This window comes from Triturus cristatus, chromosome 9 (assembly GCF_964204655.1).
Source record: "Triturus cristatus chromosome 9, aTriCri1.1, whole genome shotgun sequence".
Classification (NCBI taxonomy): domain Eukaryota; kingdom Metazoa; phylum Chordata; class Amphibia; order Caudata; family Salamandridae; genus Triturus; species Triturus cristatus.
Genome location: NC_140592.1, coordinates 724,528,862 through 724,550,794, shown reverse-complemented (window position 1 = coordinate 724,550,794; position 21,933 = coordinate 724,528,862). Strand labels below are relative to the sequence as shown.

Here is a 21,933-nt window from a genome sequence, read left to right as displayed (position 1 = left end):
TTATTATTGCAACACACGCTGGATATATTGCAATTTAGTTCACCTTTAAAGCAGTCATGGACCAATTTTTCAATCCCGCATTGTACCCAGGTCTGGTGACGATAATTGGGTTACCCCATTATTCTGTAATGGTTATTTCACTCAGACAGGTCTCAAACTTGCTGTCTGGATCTTGACTTCTATATCATGTAATTGCTTATTGCTATATTACAAGGGATAACACCCACAACACCTCTTTTGATTAAGCCTTAACTGCTTGACCACAGTGACCAACATGATTGTTGAATAACCATTGCAAGTAACAGAATTCATTTGTTTACTAAAATTCTAAATGGACAGAAGATGGAGGATTGTGTTGGAAGTGAGAATTGGCTCTGTTGACAAGGCCAGAACCATCCTCCACGGTCGCATAGATATTAAGTACAAGACTAGGATGGGTTCCAGTTTGGGCAAAAAATTTGATTCTTTTACAAACAAAAAGTATGTAAGATTGTTACCTATAAGGGGGCAGGGGCTATACATTGGTGAATATGGAGAGTCTACTTTTGCCAAAGGTGTTGTCTGTCTAGGCAAGATGGCAATTGGGGCATCATGGGGTCTAGAAGGTATAGTAGTCACTGAATAAGTAGATAGCACTATTCAAGACATCTCAAGCTGGATTTCCATGTGTCTGGTAACACAACAGCACTTTAGTTGGGTTATATTACTAGGGCCAATTGTTCAGTGCATTTTGATAACACAGGAGCTACAGGGTCTGTATAATTCTAGGAAAAAGTAATGGATCTGGGTAATTCCTCAGACGGAAAAAAGGACATACATATCCCTCCTACAAAAAAACCATCAGATTTCTGATGGACAAGAGAACATTTCTTATTGCTGGTAAAGCAGCTGGGGCCAAAGACACTTATGTTGTTTTGGAACTCACTCCAAATCAGTGCATGTGTGGTGGAACCAGTGTGGAGTTAAACGTGATTGTTACCTCAAGGTTAGGTCTCACTGAGAGAGTATGACTCTGTTCTCTGCCTTTCCCTGGACACACTAACTTTGGCCAAGAGCAAATGACTGAAGGTGCGGACATTCGCACGCCCAGCTGCTCTCCTTGCATCAATATTGTAGGGGATGCATGTATGTGCTGCAAAAGGATATGTAAAATATATGAAGATGAATTGTTTTGTATAATGACTAATAACATCGAAGGCTGTATGACTGTAACCAAAGTTAATTATGTTATGTTTGTTTTAGAAAATGATCATAAAAATTTGGATTTAAATTTTTTTTTTGTAGTGGGTGCCAGACACCACCAAGTGACCTGTGGGGCGCAGGGGCCCAGAAAACAAGTGGAATTGTGAGGGAGACAGTAGTGAGGAGGGCATAGTGCATAACAACCTCTACCTCCTTCTTCTCCCCATTGTGAGCCTTGAAACCCTATCCAAGAAAAAGGTACTCTTGGAAATCACGAAGGAATTATGAGTCAGGAGTATCCGGCAAACCCCGAGTTCACAGTGCAAAAAAAGGTGACCTACAGGGCAGGAAATGTGCCTTCTCAAAAAGTGATGAGGCCAAGTTCTCCTAATAGGGTCTTTATGGAGGTGTTGGATGCGATTTCTAAGAATGTGATCTCCTAGCTGCAATGGGCTATCGCCTTGGGTGGGATTGGTGTTCTATACAGATCAATAGCTGGAAAGTTATTAAGTTATCTGGGTGAAGGGACAATGTTTGTAAGTTGAGCAAATTAATGTTTCTCATTTCTGGTCTCTCTGCAGGTCCCGTCCTTCCTCATCCAGCACTCAGTGAGCTTCTAGGTTAAGGTGTTTTTGTATTCACAAGGGATTCCAAAAATCTAAAGATGAATGGGTAGTAGTATGTGCTCAAAGGCTAAGTGAACGCTCTAGCGGATGTGTTTTTTATCTGTATTATGTTATTGTTACACTGACTGGGTTTTCAATAAAAACAATTTAAAATAATTAAATGATTGGTTTAAAACCGGTTATGTAAAATATTAGAAACATCAATTTCCAAAATGACATGCTGTACCGTTCATAAAAACATTTACAGGGTAATAATGTGCCACATTCATTACGCCCACAAAATGCTTTTCTCTAATGGAAATAACACACCACAAATCAACTGTATTGTAAGACTATTTAAGAAAAAATAACCAGCAAAGACTGTAAGTCTAATACAACCATATATGAATCTGTACACACTTGGCTTCTGTATTCAGGTTGGAAAACACTGACCTTCTGATACACAAACTGGGACTTTTTTCCCTTGTCTGCTGCTGCGTCACGCCACTCTGACAGCCACTGAAGGAAGAGGGGATTTGGGCATGTGGGCACTGGCCTCTTCCGGCCAATGTGTACCGAACCAGGCATTCTTAGCAAGAGACATCACACACTCAGAGTGATATGGCCCCACTGCTATAAACTCCTAACGACCATTCTGAAATAGAGAAACATCGTTTTACAGACAGCCATTCATGCAAAATACACCACAAAAACAGTCACAAGTCAATTCCATCCAGGAATACTGTGAGTTTCATACAACCTTACCCGTCTAGATTTTATACAAGTCCCTGATTACGAGCTGCAGGATACTGGTGGGGTGCAAACTACACATACATAATTTCCCTACCATGCAGTAACAGCACGTCGGTATCATGGAATTACGAGTTACTCCTTGGAATGGCGAATAACTACAACACAGAACTACTGACTGGTATTTCGCACAGTATTCCCTTTTCCGAAGGGTTTAAAACACACACATTTACCACCTGCTCTAAGGAGGGAAGAGTGAGATTAGCTCTGAAAAGGGGTGGGGGCACTGTCTGCATTGGTTAATGCATTAGGTTTCGTCTGTGTGATTAATAGTAAGCTGTTTTTGTTGTAAGTTGCAGCTTGCGGAGTTGTTGTACAATAGAAGTTACAGAAAGTCTGTTAAAGTGTTATGACTTGTTTATGCACAAAAAGGCAATATATTGTGCTGTTACTAGTGGTATACTGCCGATAAGTAATAGCAACATTTTGAAACATGAAACGAAAGAGGAAAATAACAGAATTAATTGATGTAATAGCAATATCATATGTTTGGAGGAGTTCTTACAACTGTTGGGCCTGGTGTAACTGCACCTGCTGCACTATTTAAATCATGCCCTTAGTGCCTGCAAGATAGCTGCATTTGTAACTGCCTGTTTAGTAGTAAAATGTACAAATATTTGGTGTTTAGCGGAGTTATGACAACTTTAGGCCCCGGTGCCACTACACGTGGGGCACCATTCAAATCATGACCCTTTTGCCTGTGAGGTAACTGCACTTGTGACTGTCTGTTTAGTAGTAAATTCTTGCAATATTTGGTGTTTAGAAGGGTTCCTAAAGCTTTGGGTCCCTATGTCACTGCACCTGCTGCACCATTGAAATCATGACCCTAGAGCAAGCAAGGTAATAGCATTTGTGACTGCTTATTAAATAGTTAAATATAGCAATATTTGGTGTTTAGAGGAGTTCTGACAACTTGTGGCTGCAGGTGCCACTGCACCTGCAGCACAATTGAAATCAAGGCCCTAGTGCCTGCTAGATAACCGCGCTTGTGACTGCCTGTTTAGTAGCAACATTTAGCAAAATTCTGCATTTACTAGGGTCCCAAGAACTTTTGTCCCCAGTGCCACTGCACCTGCTGCACCATTTGTATCAAGTCCTTTTTAACTGAAAGATAAATGCAATTGTGTCTGCCTGTATAGCAGTAAAACATAGCAATATGAGGTGTTTAGAGGAGTTCTGAGAACGTTTGGGCCCAGTGCCACTGCACCTGCTGCACCATTCAAATCATGACCCTGTTGTCTGCAAGGTGGCTGCACTTGTGACTGCCTGTTTAGCAGTAAAATATAGCAATATTAGGTGTTTAGCGGGGTGCCTAGAGATTTTCGTCCTGGTGCTACTGCACCTGCTGCACCATATAAATCATGACCCTACTGCCTGCTAATTAAATGACTGTCTTGTTTAGTACTACAATTTTGCTATAATCTGAGTTTAGTGGGGTCCCTAGAGCTTTTGTCCCCGGTGCCACTGCACCTGCTACACCATTCATATCAAGCCCTTTTAAATGAAAGATAACTGCAATTGTTACTGCCTGTTTAGTAGTCAAGTATATCAATATTATGTGTTCAGAGGAGCTCTGACAACTTTTGGGCAGGGTGCACTGCACCTGCTGCACCATTCAAATCATGATCCTGTTGTCTACAAGGTGACTGCACTTGTGACTGCCTGTTTAGTAGTAAATTATAGCAATGTTAGGTGTTTAGTGGGGTGCCTAGAGCTTTTAGGCCCGGTGCCACTGCACCTGCTGCTGTTTTGAAATCATGACCCTAGTGCTAGCTAGATAACTGCACTTATGACTACCTGTTTAGTTGTAAAATATAGCAATATTAGATGTTTAGAGGAGTTCTGACAACTTTTGGGCCTGGTGCTACTGCACCTGCTGCATCATTCAAATAATGACCCTGTTGCCTGCAAGATAACTGAACTTGTGACTTCCTATTTAGTTGAAAAATATAGCAATATTTGGTGTTTAGTGGAGCTATTACAACGTTTGGTCCCGGTGTCACTGCAGCTGCTGCACCATTTAATTCAAGCAGCTTTCAGCTGCACTGTAACTGCAGTTATGACTGCCTATTTAGTAGTAAAATATCGCAATATTAGGTGTTTAGAGTGGCTGTGACAACTTTTTTGGCCCAGCGCACGTGCACCAGCTGTGCCATTCAATTCATGCCACTAGTGCCTGAAAGATATCTGCACTTGTAGTTGCCTGATAAGTCGTAAAATATAGCAATAATCGCCAGATCATGAAGTCTTTTCAGGAACACTAGGCTGAATATTCTATGTCCCACTCAAAATTTTATAGATACCTCCAATTTCGACATGCCCTTTCCCCATATCTGGCACAACAAGTAGATATACCCGATTTCAACCCTATAGAAGCTAAAGTCTTTATGGATGATCTAGGGGATCATAAAATAACCAAAATATATCGCACACTCCTAAACAATACCCCTACTACGCTAGATAAAACTTGGGATGCCTGGCAGCTGGACTTAGGTCCCCTAGACGAGGACGATTGGGCGCTGGAATCCCGACGCAGTGCAGCGATTATGGCTTATCCAATTCAAATATTTGCATCGGGTTTACTTTACCAGGCACAGGTTATGGCGTGCTGGGTTGATCGCCTCCCCTCACTGCTTGCGGTGTGAGGTCGCTGAGGGTACTTTCCTACACACAGTATGGCAGTGCACTAATCTATCAGGGTCCTGGAGGGGGGGTGACCACATGTCTGATGGAGATCCTGGGATGGGATATCCCACTCTCGCCACGATCGTTCATGCTCCATATAACTGAGGGACTGGGTGCCAACAGATATAAGCGCCACCTGTTATTTATCAGCCTCAAGCTCGCTAAACGCGATATCACCTGAGCATGGAAGGATGAGTCCCCGCCGTCAGTTGCGATATAGAAGAAGGGCCTGGATTTTTGTATGGGTCTGGAGATGCCCGTCTTCAAGGCGAGGGGGTGTCCCCAGAAACATTATAAAATATGGAAGAGGTGGGCAGAGTACAGAGGGTTGTGTTTGGATCCTCCTGCATCTACTTTCTAGCAATTGCTGGAATGAATCAAATTGTATTGCGCTGTGACTTGGATGTTGATCATATTAGTTCTCAAAATGGATGGCTCAGACATATGTATCCAAGACCCATTGCTATTCAATGTAATTCTAGTATGGCACTATTGTTTGTGTTTAAGAGTTGTATTCAAATGCGTTTATTGCACGAACAATGTTATGATAACAGAGAAAATGCTGAGATCATTAATGCGGTCAATTACAATATACTATTGGTGCCCCCTGGGATACCAAATATGTACCGGCTGTCAGCAATAAAATTATGTTGTGAAAAAAATATATATATAGCAATAATCTGTGTTTAGTGGGATGCCAGGAGCTTTTGATTCCAATGCCACTGCACCTGCTGCACTATTGAAATGATGACCCTAGAATTAACTAGATAACTCCATTTGTGACTGTCTGTTTAGTTCTAAAATATACCAATATTAGGTGTTTAGTGGAGTTATGACAAATTTTGCCCCGGTGCAACTGCACCTGCTGCACCATTCGAATCATGACTCTGTTGACTGCAAGGTAACTGCACTTGTGACTGCCTGTTTAATAGTAAAATATAACAATTTTAGGTGCCTAGAGCTTTTGGTCATGGTGTCACTGTACTTGTTGCACCATTGAAATCATGACCCTGTTGTCTACAAGGTAACTGCACTTGAGACTGCCTGTTTAGTTTTACATTTTTAGTAATAATCTGTGTTTAGTGGGGTCCCTAGAGCTTTTGGCCCCAGTGCCACTGCACCCGCTGAACCATTCAAATCAAATCCCTTTTAAATCCAAGGTAACTGCACTTGTAATTGCCTCTTGTAGTAAAATATTGCAATTTTAGGTGTTTAGTGGGGTGCCAAGCCCTAAAGATTTTGGTCCTGTGTCACTGCACCTGCTGCACCATTGGAATCATGACCCTGCTGTCTGGTAACTGCACTTGTGGCTGCCTGTTTAGTAGTAAAATATAGCATAGCACTTGTATATTAACTTTATTTTTAATGTGGAATATTTATTACAACATTTAGGAGTCGATTACGATTAAGGTCGGAAGCTTTCTGACCGAGATCGTCGTATTCAATTCTGACCTGCTGATTACAATATAGCCGGTTAGAATTGAAACCGGCTGGTCATTCCGGCTGGATTCCGACGGGCTAAAGAAGCCCGTTGGCCAGTCAAAAGCCGGACCGCCATTTATATGGCCGGCGTTTTACACCGTCCAGATTACGATGCATGGATTCTGACAGGCTTTCTATGGCGGGCATTTCGACATGGAAAGCATGTCGGAAAGCGGGCCCCCTTCTGGACGCGGCCTCAGGTTGGGGGCCGAGGGGGCACGTTGGTCCCTGCACCTTGTGGCAGGCACCTTGGGATTAACACAACCTCCCATTTCCCTACGCGAGCTTGTACTACAGCCGGTTTACGTCCGTAACATAAGCTCCCATAGGGAAATGTGAGTATGCGATCACACTATGTGCGTTCGCATTGTAATTAGGCGGTCGGTCCAGTTTCCACGACAGTGTCGTAATAAGCCCCTTAGAATGTGATCATAATCGCCAATGATACATGGAACAGGACCGCTCTTCATCAGAAATAAAATCACAAAATACATTCAACAAAGGAACCTCCGCTCTAGAGTGGCACCTAACCCCCAAAATCCCAACATACAAGAAAAAAAACATGGGTGGCACATCTTTCTCTGTTCAAGCAGCCAAACCACGGAACTCTTTCCCCCCAACATAAGATCCACAGATAACCACCTTATCTTCAGAAAACAACTCCAGAATTGGCTCTTCCCCACACAACCACCATACGCAAACATAAATATAACGCATATCACTCTGTATATAAGCATTTATTTGGACTATAGATATGTACCTATATATGTGTATTCCTTTGTGTAAACGTGTATAATAATTATGTTTTAAAAATATAGATATTCGTTAGTTCTGCCTAACAAATGTACATTTTACATACAGTTACTTTAGTCTATGTTTTAACATGTATATACGTGACTGCATAAATAAGTAAATCTTTTAGCATAACTATTTATCTATATAGATAGATAGATTTATATATATATCTATCTATCTATCAAAAAACGCTTTTCCTATGAAAACTAGGTTCTAACTATAACTACCTACTGGCGACCGCCAGAAGGAGATATATATATAAAAATTTCGCGAAGATTCGTCAACCGGCGCCAAAGTTATTGGGAAAACAAAAACATTAGCTTCCTATGGAAACTAGGTCCTAACTATAACTACCTACTGGCGACTGCCAGTAGGTGTTATATATATATATATATATATATATATCTTCCATTTACTTATGTTTCTATACATTTATTTTTCATCTAATTAAACATATTCCATGCACTACCCTATTTCTCACCCTATACCGCTCTCAATATATGATCTACCTCAACTCTCAGACTCATCTTCAACCTCATTATACTATTCTTTCCAATGCACTACCCTATTTCTCACCCTAAGCCTCTATCAATATATCCTCTACGTACACTCTCTCATTCATCCCAAAACCCATACCAGTACTATGATCCCCAATAACACTTTCTAGACTCTTCCCTCCTCTACCCCTCCTTGCATCATCCCATACCTCTTTTACTATTCAGATCTCCCAAACAAGCCTTTCTAAACCCCATCCCTCTGACTCTTCCCCCTCCCCTTTACTCATCCCAAACGCCCTCCTATTGCTATGAACTCCCCCAAAAAAACAATTCTAGACCCTTCCCCCTTCTATCCCTCCTTCCCTCTTTTATCCCTCCACTATTCCTTTTCAATCCAAATAAAAGACTAACATGGTTACCACTCACATTAATTTCATATTTCCCTATACTAACTCCACTCAACCTCCCCTTTACTCATAGCAAACCCCCTCCTATGGCTATAAACTAAAATGCATATATATCTATATCTATATATATTATCTACTGGCGGTCGCCAGTAGATAGTTATAGTTAGGACCGAGTTTCCATAGGAAATCTCAAAATTCTATTTTGAATAACTTTGGCGCCGGTTGACGAATCCTCGCGAAATTTTCTAAACAAATGGGGCGCTCCGTTCAGCTCCTACCCTGAAAGTCTCGGGGTGATTCGTCAAGCGGGGGCCGAGAAAAAGGGGGGGTCCCAAAACGCGTTTTCCCCATGTATTTTTCCATAGGACCTTTAGTCGCAGCTACAGCCCGAATGGCTGAACAGAATTACTTGAAATTTGGCAGAGAGGTAGCCATAAGGTCAAGAAGTGCCTTTTGCAGGTCTGGTGTAAATCTGTTCAGTATTTCCTGAGAAAATAGCATTTAAAACCATATAAATATCTATACGCGCGCACCGTGCGCGCACGGTACGCGCACCCTGCCGTGCGCAATTCTGATTGGTTGTTAGATGTCAGTAAACATTCGAATCGGTCGAAATCAGGAAGTGTCGGCCGCCATTTTGTCTCTCGCAGTCTGAGGCAGTGAAAAACAAAGGTGGAGAACGTGAAAAGGGGGCAGGGTGGACAGTTCCTGACCCCCTAGCCTTTGTCAGGGGGTCACTGAAGGACCCCCCAGGGTGAATAAAACTTTTTTTATTTTTTCGAAAAATCGCGAGGTGCGCGCACCGTACGCGCACGGCACGCACTACGCTTCGTGGGCGTTCGGTGCACAAAGCGCACCGTACGCCCACGGCGCACACGGTGTGCGAAGCGCACCGTGCGCGCACAGTGAAAAACCTGGAAAAAAAAATATTAATAAATACATAACTTAGCATTTAAAAAAACGTACAAATTCACTTAAAAACCATAGGTTTCACACATGTTATAGTTAGGAATTAGCATTTAAAAAACCTTGCAAATTCACTTAAAAAACCATAGGTTTCACACATGTTATAGTTAGCTGGACATTTCACTCGTAAAAAACCAATGAAATTCCCCGTTATAATTAGTGCAGGCAACTATAACTCACGCGACCGCAATACTCTGCTGATGATGTCAGATATTACATCACTGATGACATATGTGTCTTTCTGAAAAATAAATATTTGTAATATTTGTATAGCTAAAGATTAATGGAAGAAGACATGGGTAAATAGGTATCTAAATACAGTGATGTAATATCTGACATCATCAGCAGAGGATTGCGGTCGCGTGAGTTATAGTTGCCTGCACTAACTATAACGGGGGAATTTCATTGGTTTTTTACGAGTGAAATGTCCAGCTAACTATAACGTGTGAAACCTATGGTTTTTTAAGTGAATATATTTCTAGACCCATCTTCCTTTTATCCCTCCACTATTCCTTTTCAATCCAAATAAAGACTAACATGTACAACACTCAAATGAATTGCATATTTCCCTATACTAATTCCCACTAATCCTGTTTGGGTTCCGGAGTAAGGCAAGAATTCCAGCATACTGTTAGAAGCTGTCTGCCTTTTTTTTTAGAAGAGGTTTTAACTAAGAAAACACACAGAGATGATGGACAGAGCGCTGTGCTTGTGAAACCTCTTGTATGTAATATATCTTAAAAGGAGGCTCTTATCAGTTACCCCCTGCCGAATAACTATGTTCATTCGCTTTTGTGTGGAACTTTTTTTAAACTTCCCCTGGCTGCATGCATTTACAATACTTCTCCCCAAGCTGTTCACACTGTTTAAGCCCCATTCCCTGTCAAGTTCAAATCTCTTGCAAACACAAGGAGATGATGGACGGAGCGCTGAAACTTTTCAGACACTCACCCTCAGTCACAGATCTGGGTTGAATCCATCATTAAATACAAGAGATTTCACAAGAACGTCGCTAGCACTGTACAGGCGAATCCAAAAAAGTAAAGTTAGAGTAAGGGACGAGGCTTGGTTGCTACTGCAGCCAAACACTCATGCGATTTTACTGACCGGAATTACTAGCCATAAAATCAGGACAGCAATATTCGCCCTGCCTAACTTGTAATCAGACGCAGAGAGTTGTATTCATGCAGGACACTTTGATGGGGTGGGTGAGAGAGGTAAAGGTAAAGTGACAGGAGAATAGGTATAAGGGGGGATAGAAAATAGGGCAAAGGAAAAGTTGGTACTCTTCCATGAACCATGCACTCAAGAAGCCGGTGGAGCTCCCATCATGCTTTGCGGCCGAGTGCTTCTGGGTGATGATGTACATCGATGAAACCCCATCTACCTAGTGTAGTATGGGCTCATAATTCCTCGGACCTGATTTCTCGCCTCGGTGCCTATTCTAATCATGGGTCCCACGCTGCAACTCTGGGCAATAGCTTGCTTAATCTCCACAACGGCCCCAACAGCGCTGGGATGCCTGGCTTCACCCTGGGGATGCCCAGGAGTGGACATTTAACAGGGAAAAACCAGGAAGGGTTCCCTAGCGGTATGAGTACAGCGCCGGGAAACCCCGAAATGGGGTAGCTGTGCGCTATATAAGTACAAACACATTTACATTTAGTATGCCTCATTAGCGAGTTCCACATCTAGTACTGGGAAGAATTATAATACTACTATTCACCGGTTTTACAGTCCCTTAGTTACGGATTCTGTATTAGGGTGAGAATATGTCACTTAGGTCGAGATGTATGGTCTTCCTTTGTTAAACTGTGAGATTGCATTACAGTTGCTTGTGGAGAACTAAGCATGGTTTTACTGATGTCTTCCTAGCACAGGATGGATTATAAGCAGGAGGGTTGAGCAACAGACCCTGCTTATCTTTTCCATCACCATGTTTAGGCACTCAATTATTGGCCTATGGGGAATAGGAAAGCAACAGAGGCTGCTTCTCTTTTCCGTCAACAAGTTTCCCGGATCAGATTTTGTTTCGACAAGATCAGATGACCTCCTCTGGATTATAGGTCAAATATTGTGAAGCATTTCATGGTTCAAAGGGCATGTTATTCAAGCACATTCAATATACCCTTTGTTTTTTTCATTAGAAGGGGCAATAGCAACCCCTTCTTCTGGCAGAAACAGTGTATGCTTCCCTGCTTCACAAGACAGGTACAGCTAGGACAGCAGCAAAAGAGCTAGCTTTTTCCTTCTGGGACAGGGACAAATCAGGAAACAACAGTACAAGCTTTGGTTCCTGGCAGAACAGGTATAGTTTGGCTGTAGAAAAGCAAGCTTCCCTCTCTCGTAGAAAGTAGCAAGTGTAATCTTCCATTTCCTACAAAAAAGAACCAGCGGGGCAAACTTGTATAAGCTTTCATTGATCACAGAACATGTACAATGTAAGCATGAGAGGCATGTAGGATATAGACTATTTCTGGTGTGACTGCTTCAATCACTGAAAGCAACTTATAGGAGGATGAATTAGTAATTGGTGAATTCTGGCAATAGCACCATGCTAATGTATGTTACATTCCATATCAGCATTCTAAAAGTCCTGCTGCGGTCATTCCAAGATGTGCGGTTTGAGTTGATTCTTTGGTCTTCTACACATTGAGAAGTAGCGGTTACCAAGTAGGTCATTGTTTTTTGGAGCAGCCCAACCACAGCCTAAGTAACTATTCTTCAGACAGACAGGTGCCAACCGCTTCAAAAAAGTTTTGAATGCGCACTCACCAGGCGCCGTGCAACCCCAGCCTCAGTGCTGCACCTGTTCAAAACATTAAGGGCCTCCACTCATCAGCCGTTAACAAAAATCCTTCTGGCCATTGTCCAGACAGATCAAAAGAATCGTAAATAGTTCAGATTGCAATTGAAGGGCACAACTATCAATATACTGATGGGACTTTCGTCTCAAAATCCCCAAGTCCACCAGTGTACACCTGGGGAGGAGGTGGTTAACATTCTTCCTTTAAATCTTTAAGTGTGTGCTATTAAAGTTTAAAATTAATTAAACTCAATGCAACAAGACAGCACAGTGTACTGAATTGAAACACTTACAAATGTTAAATTAGCAGTGGGTGAGCCACTGAAGGTTCAAGCTAGGTGCCAGGCAGATGCCTAGCTCCAGTTCAGCTTGAGGTCGTCTTAGACCAGCGAGCACAAAACGAGCTAAGCGTTCACGTGGATTCTGCCTGCCAACCCCAGGCTTTAATCTCATGCACCAAAAATGACAAGATAAATCATTAACTTTTTATGTAGAACATGAGGCAGAAAGAGATAACCATCTAGTGGATGAATTGCGCAATGTAAAACCAGAACACCTTGGATCAATCCCAACTGCCCTTTATGACCAAATTGTGTGACCATAGGCAAATATTTCACTGTGCCATCTTTCTCCTCACTGTTGCTTATGAGAGAACATTGAAATATGTGAGTTTGACATGTGTGCTGTGCAGAATGGGATGGATTTTACAGACTATGATGTTGCTCCGCGTAAAATAAGAACCTATGCCAAATATAGGGCACACAAGACAACTGATGGCTTTTAGTTCACTAATGGTATTATCATCAGGATGGGCGGAGGCATGAATGCTTCTAAACTCACGCTTGAAAACTATCACTTTAATAAATGCATCTCAATGCAATGATATAACCTGATGTACTGAGGCGAAACGCTTTGGCAGGTTAATAAAATACTTATAGGAAATGTGACCAGAACGGCGGTGGCACAACAGGACGGGTTTCCTAAAAGTCGTCCCGCATGCACTCCCCTGGTGCCGTTAAAACAGGCATCCATTGCTGAAGGCTGAGAATCTCAGCCAACAAATGCAGAAGTATTGCGGAGTGCGCAGAAAAGAGCAGGATGCTTCGTTAATCAAATAGAGAGCGGTCATTAGCCGCCACGATCTTCCAGCGCAGCCAGTGCAAGTAGTAGTCAAGTTGGCGACCATGAGTCCTTAGGCGTCAGAGGAAGAAACTTCTCGAATGGAGCGGAGGTACCAACTAGTGGCCCGGGATTCAGAGAACACAAGCCTGCATCAAAGAAGGCATGGTAGAGGTAGGAGAATGTGCTGATGCCAAGAAAGTTGTAAAGAGGGCTGCAGGACCATAGGGCAGCCCTGCTAAGTATCACGCATCAGGCGATAGACTAACACATTTCAGTGTGGTGCTCCGCATCACTGCACTGAAATGCATTGTCACACATATGCATAGTGTCTCGTCTGTCACTGATGCGCTTCCTAGAACTGTTTATATTGGAGTGTGTAGCAGCTGGAAACGGGCCGCCCTTGGCACTGGTGAGCTGCTCCTGCAGGCTTGGGCGTGCAGCTGACTGTTAATGTATCAAGTCTTGATTCCCGCAGTGCGGCTCTCAGTCCTGACGACACGTCAAGGTAGTGCCCAATGGCTACTACCAAGATATGATAGTATGGCCAAGCCCAGTCAGGTGAGGTTGTGTGATACAGTTTGGTGCCGCGGGATGTCACGACCTGCCGCCGGAGTGCAGTTTGTTGTGGGAGGGCGGGCTGCTGGCTACTGGTTTGCGGGCGGCAATGGCACTCGCAGCGCTCCCTGCAGTGCTGCTCGCACCTGCCAGCCCGTGCTCCTGTCAGCTATATTAAAATTTAGTATTGATGACCCACGTGGCGAATTCAATTGCCGGGCCAAGGGAGACGGAGTCATTGACCCCGCCAGTTGCAGCAGCTGCCAGGACAGCCTGTCACTGGACAGGACTCGTTGAGGACAGGACTAGGAGGCAGGCGGCAAACCCGAACTGCCACAGTGGCTGACACAGCCTGCGCCTGCCTTGCAGAGTTGCAATCTGCAACAAGTTGAAGTAAGTCAGTTATCAGCCAGCTGTCCCACGAGAGTGTGTTAATATTGAGCAGCTCAATTGCGAAAAATATTTTAACTGCTTATATTTCTAATAAGTATAACAACAGCGACCAAAACAAATACTTTTAACACACATCCAAGCAGCAAACGTATGGCAAGTTCTGGTGTTGCATTTTTACAGTATGCTTTCCTTATGTGCAGTCTGCCCACTTATTCTTTCAGAACTACTTTGAGCATCTCTACATTGTGATAGGCTCTAAAGCAGTGGTACTCAAAGTACCGTAGGGGCCTCTTGCAGCCCTCTTGACCTTTAAATGTGGCCCCCTTGGTGAACAGCAGCACCAGCTGCTGTTTAGTTGCTGAGCACAAATATTCAGAGAAAAAAATGTTAAATAAATAAGCAAGCATTTATTAACCTGCAAATAAATGCTTACCCGTTTATATAGCATGTTTTAAACCACCTTAAACAATCCCTGACCCACCCAGACCCCGTACCGCCACACTGCTGGTATCAGTGTGGCCCTCGGTCACACCATAAACTGTAGTTTGTGGCCCCTGTGCAAATGCTTATGAGTACCCATTCTATAAAGAGTCTGTGTTGACTGCATTATTTCGGAAGACTTAAGGTAAACACAGTATGAATAAGATGTTAAAAGCGGGGTACAGTTCCTAACACAAATTCCATGGCAACACGCGATCAGGCATCTGCCTGCAGACAGTCTGTAACTGTTCATGTTGTTGTGGGCTCTGACATCCCCTGTTGGACCGGGTCATGTCACAGAGAGGCCACGAGTCCTGATGCTCATTGATTTTGCCGGCAGGGAGGGGGGCCATATGGACTTTAAAAGTATATTGCTTATTTCATAATGCAAATTATTGCTTGTGTCATAATGCAAATGACAATCTGTAGCATCTAGTAAGTATTTTTATATTTAACTGCGCGTGTCTGCATATGTGCACAGAGCTTTAACTAAAGTACTGCTTCTGAAAGACTTGTTTAATGTTTAATATCATGGTTACACATTCGTTTAACAGTACAATGAGGTTACAAGGGCATTAGGTTAATGCCCTTCCATTTCAGGTGCTTCGCTCCAGTTTAAAGATTTTCTTGAAGTTTCTGGTTGTTCAAATGGGTGTCATTTCTTTTTTTTTTTAAACTTCTTTTTATTAAAACAGTAGTCAGCATTCATAATCATGATCACAAACAGTCTTCGAATTACCTTTACGTTCAACGGGATATACACATTACATTGCATCTACATATTGTGGAATTGACATTCCCCTTGTAGGGCCCCCGTCCCACCCGCTTGGTCCCTGCGCGCACCCCGCCTAACTAGTCGAGAACCCTCCCCAATCCCCTGTAAGCTTCCCATTGCTGCCAAATTTTCGCCCATTTCTTGGGGCATCCCCTGCTGTCATAAATTGTCTTCTCTGCCACACAACACCATTCCAAGACCCTTTTCCATTGGGAGACTTTAGGAGGGGGAATTGCCCCCCACGCCCCTGCAACATTCCTCTTTGCAACCATGGCTGCCACCTGTAGCTAGATTTGTTGATATTTGGGCCAATTCAGTTCCCCTGACACACACAATATAAGCCATCTGGGATCCAGAGGAACTTCCTGCTCCAACACTTCTGACATAGTCCGGACCACCTTCCGCCAGTATATCTGTATGATCGGGCAGTCCCATAGTATATGGAAAAGCGTTCCCTTCTGCGTACAGCCCCTCTGACACTCCTCAGTGGAGATGCGCCCCAGTTTAAACATAAGTGTACTGGTGCAGTAGGACCTATGCAGGATCCGCAACTGGACCAATCTAAAGTGCGCCTGGATTGCCACCTCCCTGGGGCTCTGCAATGCCTCCACCCAGTCATCGTCCTTCAATAATCCCAGGTCGAACTCCCACGGCTCTCGCACCTTGGCTAATAAGTCTGGTGAGTTGTTTATACATTTTTTTATACGTACAGGACAGCACCTTCTCCGCGATTAGATCCAACAATAATCTGGCTTCTAATGGGCTATACTCGGGGATCTGGTCCCCATCCTTAAGATAACTGCCCAGTGCATGCTTCAATTGCAAGTATTTATAATGTTCCGTGGGTGCCAACTGGAAATCTGCTTGCAACTCTGCAAACGTCAACACAGCGTGTCTCCGCCTCACATCCCCCAAGCGAACAAGTCAATTAGTTTCCACTTCGCAAAGCCCAGCAGTGGACCTACCTCCTGAAGCATCTCACTGGTCCACAAGGGTGTCTGCTTCGTCAGCCGTCCCTCCCAAACCAGGAATCGAGTGGCCTTATTCCAAGCCATCCGTACTAATTGAGTGTGCGGGGAATGGGTGTCATTTCTGATATTTATGTTTCCCTTATCTCCATTGCTTGATTTTGCTTGCGAGAAAGTGTCACTCATAGTCGTTAAAATGTCACTCATAATTACACTGAAATTACGAAAATGTCATAAACAGCAATCTGAAACTTTGGCAGCTATGATGGGCCCAAACTGAGGTGAGGAGGCAAGCAAGAATAGAGCTGTTGAGGAGCAGCTTGGCATAAAAGCATTGTGCACACCAGCAATGGTGTAGTTAAATACGAGATGCTCCATAGAATAATCAGCGCTACTGTGAACAATGCTATATGTTCACATGAAGTCCTCCATCCAGACTAGCAAAGATGCACAACAGGAAGTGTCATGAGCAAACACTGATGGACACTGCTTGAGGCTAGAAAGGCCTCCCGAGTCTCCCTTTCAACAAGGGGGAACTTTGGATACAGTTAAAGCAAAGACAACAGTGTCTCCACTTTTGACACTATAATATTCAACTGGGCCCCGAAATGAATTTGCATGGTTGGAGAAAGTGCTATTAAGGCAGGAACAAAGAAAGACATGGATAACACTGATCTTTAAATAAAAGCTAGACAAAGCAACAATAGCTAACTGATAATGGGCACAATATACTCCACATGGGGGGCACATAGGACATCACTTGATGTCGCCAAAAACAAGGAAAGGGACGCAGAAAGACTTGCTTACCTCTCTGCAACTACCAGGCACACCGCAATATACACACGGTCAAAACCAAGTACAGACACAGACAGCAGATAAAGAACTAACCATGGCTCTTATCAAAGCAGACCTGCTGGACTCATTACAAGTCTTTAAACAAGAATTGCGCAAAGAACTTAAAAAGGATATAGAAACAAGTCAGCAAGCAATCCAAGATGACTAACTTAGGAGGGAAGATACGTGAGCTGCGACAAGATACTGACTCACTGGGCAGCAGAGTAGTCGACATAGAAAACAAGGTTGAGAGCCCTGAACAGGCTCTCTATGATGCAAAGATGCAGGCCCACCTCATGGCAGACAAGTTGGAAATGGTTCTACTGCGAAACCTCGAAAATGGATCACGTTGAAAGAATCAACAATTCAGAGGGCTCAAGAAGACTGCAAGAGGACAGATATGGTAATATTCATACAAGGCTTATGTGCACATTATTAGACAATCGGCATCCCAGAGTAACAGAGCACAAAGAGTGGATCGTGGACGGATACAAGCACATCAAAGACCCCGTGATGTAGTAGGGAAGTCCTACAATTTCTCAGAATGCGGCATGACGGCAGAAAGGAAACACACTTCAGGACACCAAATGAAAGCTCTTCCAAGACATAGTGGCACTCCAAAAATGGGGAGAATTTAGAACAATCACAGAACTTCTGAGAAGGAACCAAATTACATATAGTTGGCTCTATCCAAGTGGTTTAGCATTAGATTTTGGAAGGAAAACATGCCACATATAATCTATAGAAGAAGCTGCATGAAAACCAAGAACAGAGCTGGAATAGGATAAGAGGTGTTCAGAAAGTCCCCAACAACAGAATACCCAATCTGGTGGTGATAAAGAGAATGGCAAACCCCCAAACCAGAGAAAAAAGGAACGTGATTGAGTCACGCTGAACGTTAGGGCACATGACTCTTAGATACTTAAGGAGTGGTGCGACAGAAACTTTGCACAAGGATTAACCGCAGCACAAGACAACTGAAATCCCTGGATGGAGGAAGTGATATGACTACATAGCACATTACAGCAGTGGAGAGAAGTGTTTCCCAGAGCTAAATACAGAATGGAGTGCTTATCAGAGGTGCTGGGGAGGTGAGGAGTTGGAAGAGGGAGGTATCCTCCTCAGAGTCAACAACATCAACTACCCCATAGAAAGATACCTATGGGATATACTGATACGGTGGAGCGTGGAAAGCAGGCCTGGGCGGTGAACTCCGGTCCGTTCGCTGAGTTTCTGCACTCCGCAGCGCTCGCGGAGTACAGAGAACTCCGCTCCGCGTAGCACAGTGGAGTTTTTTACCTGCTCTCGCTCGCAATGGTAAGTTGGCGAGCGAGAGCTGCTGCTTCGGTAGAATTTCTACACAAGCGGCAGAAAGATCAGCACGAATGTCAGTTCGTGGTGCACTCCGCCGCTTGCGGAACTCCGTTAAGTTTTTGTGTCACTTTGCGGAGTTTGCATAGTGGAACTATGCCCAGGTCTAGGCTCCTGCTGGTTGACTCGCATAAAGAGTATTGAAGTTACAATCAGTTTGAAGTTGGGGATGGGGGTGCTATCCCAGGAGCATACGCAGACAACAGTTTACACAGGCAGTGAATAAACACAACACGTAGAGATTATGAGTGATGATCACATGTAGGGTCAGAGGAGAAATAGCAAGGCCAGGCAATGAAATTTCCTTCACTCAAATTGAAAGGCCTAACTTCACCAAGTAAGAGGAATACTATATGGAAATATTTGAAAGCCGAACAACCGGATTTAATAGCATTATAAGCGACACATCAGAAACACATTGACCAATATAGAATGAGACAGAGGGCTTACTTGATGACCTACTATTTATCGGCTAACATAAAACAGGTGGCAATATTTCTGAGGAGTGGAATTCCCTTTACATGCATAGAAAATAACAGACAATGAGGTCAAGTACTAGATATTGAGGAGGGCAACTTAGCGGTAGACTGATGACTATCACAACTGCATACACAGCCAATATAGCACAGGACACTGTCCTTACAAGATTTTCATATCTACTAGAAGCATTTGTGAGAGGTGAAATCATACTCATGGATAGTTTCAATGCGGTTTGGAACCCCTTATTAGATCGGACACAAGCGCAATCAAGCGGGAATGGCCTTCTCTGCAACAAATAAAAAATTATGAATACATTGGGTCTACAAAATATTTTACGGGACCTACACCCAAATGGCACTGAATCCACAGTCCATTTCCATCAATCGCAATCACGCATTGAATATATCCTAGTTAGCAACACCCTGGCCTCAGAAGCAACAATAGCAAACATAGGTATGATATCAGTATCAGATGATGCCCCTAAACATACAGAGCTTCCACTAGGCAGAACAGAGCTTCCTCAATTGAGACCACATTGGTCAATACTGCAAGGCCTTATTTTAAGAGAGGAACTAGTGCAACACATTGATATCTACTGTAATGACAACAAAGTAGAGGAGATTTTCCAGGAAACTCTATGGGATGCCTTTAAGGCAGCATTGAGGGGGAAGTGTATTTCGTCCACTGAGCATCGAAAGACGAGAAGGGCGATGGACATTATAGACTTCGAAAAAGAGCTGAGATGGACAGAGGCAGGATATAGAAAGACACCATCGCTAACACTCAAATGATGATCAGAGCCCAATTACGAATGACATACACCATTAAGGCAAAACTCAAGGGGCTACATCAAAAGCGTAGGATGTATGCGATAGAGGATAAAGTGAGGATGCCACAATCACAACTTCTCAGTGGAGGGTGAGACAAATAATTTGTTAAACGATCTACTCCATGCACGGAGACATTTTTGTCAAAGAATAAGATAAACTAGCTCACTTCCTTATATTCTATGAAGCACTATACACCAAGGGCACTCTTTGGAAGCCAAAAGGAGTATATATCTTAGCGGACCTACCTAAATTACCACTTAATTAGAGGGAAATGTTAAATGCACCTATCACGAAAGTCTGGAACACAATCACACAACTGAAACACAATAAAGTGGGTGATAGGAATGGTTAGTGGGAGTTTTTCATAAAACATTCTGCAACCAATTTGCCACCAAATTGACTCGCCTATTCAATATCTGTGCTAAAAAGGGGGAAATGATAACCTTGATGAGGAGGCAATACTAACTGTGATACTTAAACTGGGTAAAGATAAAAGATAGCAACCAATTATACTACTTAATATATACGTGCCAAATTATACTCAAGGTCCTAGAGATGCGACTGGAACAAGTTCTCCCGTAATTAGAATACTCAGACCAAAGCAGTTTTGTGACTGGCAGACAACTGTATAATAATATCCAAAGGACAATCCATCTTGTTGACAAAATAGAGAGGAAAAAGAATAGATACCTGTAGTATTGGTGTCACTTGATGCCAAGAAAGCATTTGACAGGGTGGATTGGGCCTTTCTGACAGTGGTGATGCAAGAGGTGAGAAAATGCTGTCGCGATTTACGAACATAATCCTAGAGAATTAATCTCACTAAATGGTTGGCTATCGTACTAGTTTGAATTTGGATGGGGAACGAGTCAGAGTATCATCCCTTCTTTATACGCTCAGTATCGAACCTCTGACCGGCACATTTAAAAATAACACAGCAGATCATAGGTATACAGTTTGGGCATTTGAACATAGAATTGTCCAATATGCTGAGGACTTCCTGCTTAATTTGAGGACGATGGGACACTTGCTCCCAGCTTTGAGTCAGAGGTTGAGGGAATTTGAGGAGGTAACTGAATAAAAGATAAATATGTGGAAAACAAACATTTTGGATCTATCACTTTAGGAGAAGGAATTGAATCACTTTGCAGACCTCCTACTATTCAGATGGGCAAAGGGACACATACAATACCTTGGAATAAGGATCACACCAAAAATAAAAGACTTGTATATCTTTATCGTAAGCTCCCTCCCATTCATGGGGAAGATAAGAGGAGACTTTTCACAATGGTCAGCCATTTCCCAATAATGCATGGGCTGAATTAACAGAGTTAAGATGAATGTGCTACATCGCCCTTTTCTACCTTTTTCAGGCACTCCAAATTCCTCTAAAAGATAACTATTTTGTGCAACTACAAAAAAACACGAGTGACTTTATTTTAATGAAAGCGGGCCCCATCTAGCATTGAAGTTCCTACAAGAGATCAAAACATAGGGATTGGCACTCTCCAATTTCAAGAATTATTACTCAGCAGTGCAACTATGAGTGCTTATGCAATGGTCTACGCAGGAAGTCGATATTCCATTGGTATCAAAGGAGCACAAGGTGGTGGACAGACCAATATGGGATGTTATATGGTTGGCAAAATTTGAAAGTCCTGCAAACGCATATATTAGTATGCCGGTAGCAAGGGGCGCAACTAGACTCAAACTTCGGTAGGGGGCTAACACATGGATTAGTGGACACAGAGACATCATAAGAGCCGAATCACAATTACTCAATTACTTGTGGGGGGGGGGGGGGGGGGGGTCCCTTTGCTTTTCCGATGTAGTGCGTAAAACACAGAGTCATTCTTCGAGACTACATGTGGCAAACAGTGCGTTTTCAAG

General features: G+C 43.1%; 1 protein-coding gene across 2 annotated transcripts in view; it reads right to left on the bottom strand.

Annotated features, from left to right (window-relative positions):
• Window positions 1-21,933, bottom strand: part of MUS81 (MUS81 structure-specific endonuclease subunit) — a 306,294-nt gene that overhangs the window by 274,580 nt on the left and 9,781 nt on the right. For both annotated transcript variants that reach the window (XM_085625914.1, XM_085625915.1), the window contains exon 2: window positions 2,241-2,442. In XM_085625914.1, coding sequence (XP_085482040.1) covers window positions 2,241-2,375 — 135 coding nt within the window. In that variant the 5' untranslated portion in view covers window positions 2,376-2,442. The remainder of the gene's footprint in view (window positions 1-2,240; window positions 2,443-21,933) is intronic.